At 39.9% G+C, this 3,743-nt stretch overlaps 1 protein-coding gene across 1 annotated transcript in view; it reads left to right on the forward strand.

The window, feature by feature from the left end:
• The window catches only part of LOC106874281 (uncharacterized), a 64,252-nt gene extending 62,597 nt beyond the window's left edge, over nt 1–1,655 (forward strand). Inside the window, exon 4 of the mRNA XM_052974961.1 lies at nt 1,414–1,655. Within this exon, the coding sequence (XP_052830921.1) occupies nt 1,414–1,634 (221 nt within the window). The 3' untranslated portion in view covers nt 1,635–1,655. The remainder of the gene's footprint in view (nt 1–1,413) is intronic.
• Nucleotides 1,656–3,743: the final 2,088 nt, after the last annotated feature.

Consider the following 3,743-nt stretch of genomic DNA (forward strand, 5'->3'; position numbering starts at 1 on the left):
GATGCTGCTGCTGTTGGTGTTTCTGGCTCTTGTTGCTACTGATCTTAGTGTTTCTCACACATTCTAGTGTTTGCTGTTGTTAAGCGTCGTCATCATCATCATCATCAGCAGCAGCAGCAGCAGCAGCAGCAGTAACAGTAGTAGTAGTAGTAGTAGCAGCAGCAGCAGCAGCAGCAGCAGCAGCAGCAGCAGTAGTAGTAGTAGTAGTAGTAGTAGTAGTAGTAGTAGTAGAAGCAGCAGCAGCAGCAGCAGCAGTTGGTTTTTTGGGGGTTGGTTTGACTGTTTGACCACGCTTTGAGGGTCTAGTTTGACTTGAGACAAGCCAAACTTTGGGGTTCTGAGTGTCAGATCAGTATATTTGTCCATCTGACCTCCCTCCCTTCCGTCTTCTTCACAGCTTTCCTTCAATATGACGTATTTGTATCGTGCTATTTTCTTCTATACCTGAAATCTCGGAAAACCTTCAGATATACGATGCGGCGGCGGCGGCGGCTTTGTCTGATTGTTTGTGCCAGCGAAAACAGGCTCATACAAGTTAATCCATTAGCAGTATGGAGTATTTCATAAGTTCTCGTAGCGTTTTTACCAAGTTTAAGACAAAACTTAATTGCACAGCGGGCTTCCAAACTTTCTTCTCCCGACTGCGTTCTGCTCATTAGATATCTGTGACGAGCAGTGTTTAGCAGGGTGTGTTCAAAGTGCTGTTACAGCTGTGTCATCTAATCTGGAATAACAAAAGTTGTTTGGTCAGCTTATTACACGTAATAGTGATGATATACTAAAACTACAATAATATAAGGCAGTTATAACTGCTTCTCCTAAACAGTCTGAAATCCAGTGTTCATATCAAACATTCATTTGTTTTCTTTTATCAACATTCTAACTGATATGTCCGCTAATATTTACTCCATTTTTACTACACTGCTCTGAAGATAGCTGAACGTACGATCGAAATATTAGCTAACTTTGCTCTTTCTTCTTTGGCATAAAAAAAATGTATTGAATTTTCATGCTAATCTAAAGCGCCACTGGAGAAAGATAGATAGATAGATAGATAGATAGATAGATAGATAGATAGATAGATAGATAGATAGATAGATAGAGGAACGGACGGACGGACGGACGGACGAACAGACGAACGAACTGACTGACGGACACAGGGACAACCAGACAGACAGACAGATAAACACAGTTAGACGGATAGACAAACAGATAGACAAACAAGCAAATGGATGGATGGATGGATGGATGGATGGATGGATGGATAGGTGGGTGGGAGGGTAGCTAGCGAAATAAACTAACAGAGAGAATATTCAACTGTTAGGTAGTTATGCCTAGAGATGGCAATGCAAACATATACATTGAACAATAACTCAAACAGTCTTATTTATCATTCATTATTGTTTCATTCAGGTCACTATACATCTGCCTACCCTGGTCATAAACTAGTAGACGACTTTCAGAGCCGGTTGGATAACTTCAGAACCACATACAGGAATTCCTATTGTCGTCCACAGGAAGATTTGAAGAATCGTCAATCTGCCCTGAACATCACGTCCTCTGGGTGGCAACCCTTTGACCAGGAGAATTACCATAAAATATGTATGAACAGGTGTATTTGGCAGAAGCAATAAACATTTTATCTTGGTTTTTTTTTTTTTTTTGCAGTCAGCTTATTTACATACATACTTGTTTGCAGGATCCAATAGAATCGATGTATTTTAATAATAAGGACATCAAGATAGAGTCAAGGAGAGCATACCGTGTATAATCAGTATGTACCGGGACTAGCATATTTACTCGGGTATATTCAGATTTATTTTTCCAGTAATGCATACATCCTCATATACAGACCAAATACACTCAACGTGTACCTAAAATCACACAAAAGTATACTCCAGCATGCAGAGATCCAACGCAGAGAAGGTTCCGGATGTGGAGTAGTATAAATAATAACATAAATGAGTTGAGATTCACTACAGCTATTTCAGACGTGTTTTTTATTGAAGAATGAAACAGCTGTATTGAACCTTAGCCCATTTGTGTTGTCATCTACACACACACACGCATACACACGCACACACACATACACACATATCTTTTATCTTTTACTTGCTTCAGTCATTAGAGTGCGGCCAAACTGGGGTACACTTGAAGAATTTTTCCTCGAATGTATCGACCTCAGTACTTATTTTGTTTAGCCTGGTACCTATTCTATCGGTATCTTTTTCCGAACCGATAAATTACGTTGTCAGAGTTGGAAAGGAGCTGGAAGCTGCTGACAGCAGCTAAACGCAAAACTCTTGCATAAGGTCCTAATATAATCAGAATATATAATTTTGTTCAAAAAGTCCAACAAATAATAGATGAAAACCCAAAAGAACCAATCAGAATCATCACAAAGGATCTTAAGGTTTCAGAATGTATCATCAGAAGAGTATATGAGGAGATCCGGTACAAGTCGTATGTGATGCGGAGGAGTCAGCTTATGCCGGATATGACAAGAGAGAATGGTTCGATCCGTGCAAAGTGCTTGCTAAACAAGTTAAAACACCAAGAGGTTGGAGTACTTTAGTTTTTGTCTGATGAGAAAAGCTTCCATCAGGACCAAAAGATGAACAGAAGGAACAATAGACGGTTATGCAGAAACCCGAATTTGGTTCCAAGGGCATGCATACTAAGTGTGATGGTTCTGGGAGTCGTCAGCAACGAGGGAGTTGTCATGCCTCCTCACTTTTTCACAGAGCTTAAGAGTCAGAGGCGCTGTCTACACAGAGGTGGTGTAGAAAGTTGTGAAACCCTGGATAGACAGAGTACGCAACGGAAAACCATACGTCTTCCAACAAGACTTTGTGCTGTCTCATAAGGCGTAGATGCGTGTCAATCTCCATGATCATGTTCTCCCAGATACATTGCTTACTAGCTCAACGGACCTCAATCCACTGGACTATTACGTATGGGCTCTAGTCGAGAGAGAGGTCAATCAACCCCTATAACATCACAGAATCTCTCAAGTCTACTATAACCAGACCTATGTCCAAAATTGATAAAGATCATCCGATTCGGGCATGTCAACGCTTCCGACCTCGTATTAAATTAGCTATTGATACTATCGCTGGATTCATTGAATAGGTATGATAAAAGCATTCTCAAGATTATTTGTACTAATTGTTTTCAAACAGTTTTTCTAAATTCATACAAATGAACTCAAAACACTGACGCACACTGTACATCGCTTGACAACCGGTGATGGTTTGTTTAGGTTCTGTAACTTAGCAATTCAGCGCAAGGAATCGATAGAATAAGGACCAGACTTGAAAAATAAGTATCGGGGTCAATTTGTTTCAAGATGATACCCCATAACAGCCAAAGTTCAATAACTGGATCAAGTAAAAGATAAGAGATATTCGATATTTAAAAGATAAACGATATAATATATACGCGCGCGTGTGTGTGTGTGTGTGTGTGTGTGTGTGTGTGTGTGTGTGTGTGTGTATAAGACGTTTTAAAAGTTTTGATATTACACGAGGCAGACCGATCGCACGTTCTCGGAAGTGATCACATGATGGACAAATCTGACTTCATGGTTAATTTGTGTAGGGCAGGTGTGGGGAAACTTTTTAGTGCGGCGGGTAAAAATTTCCAAAGAAAATGGTCCGAGAGCGGATCACAAGTTCTAACTCTTACATCTATGTAAATCTTGTATATATCAATGTATAATTCTATATACATTAATAAAGATT

This window comes from Octopus bimaculoides, chromosome 20 (assembly GCF_001194135.2).
Source record: "Octopus bimaculoides isolate UCB-OBI-ISO-001 chromosome 20, ASM119413v2, whole genome shotgun sequence".
NCBI lineage: Eukaryota > Metazoa > Mollusca > Cephalopoda > Octopoda > Octopodidae > Octopus > Octopus bimaculoides.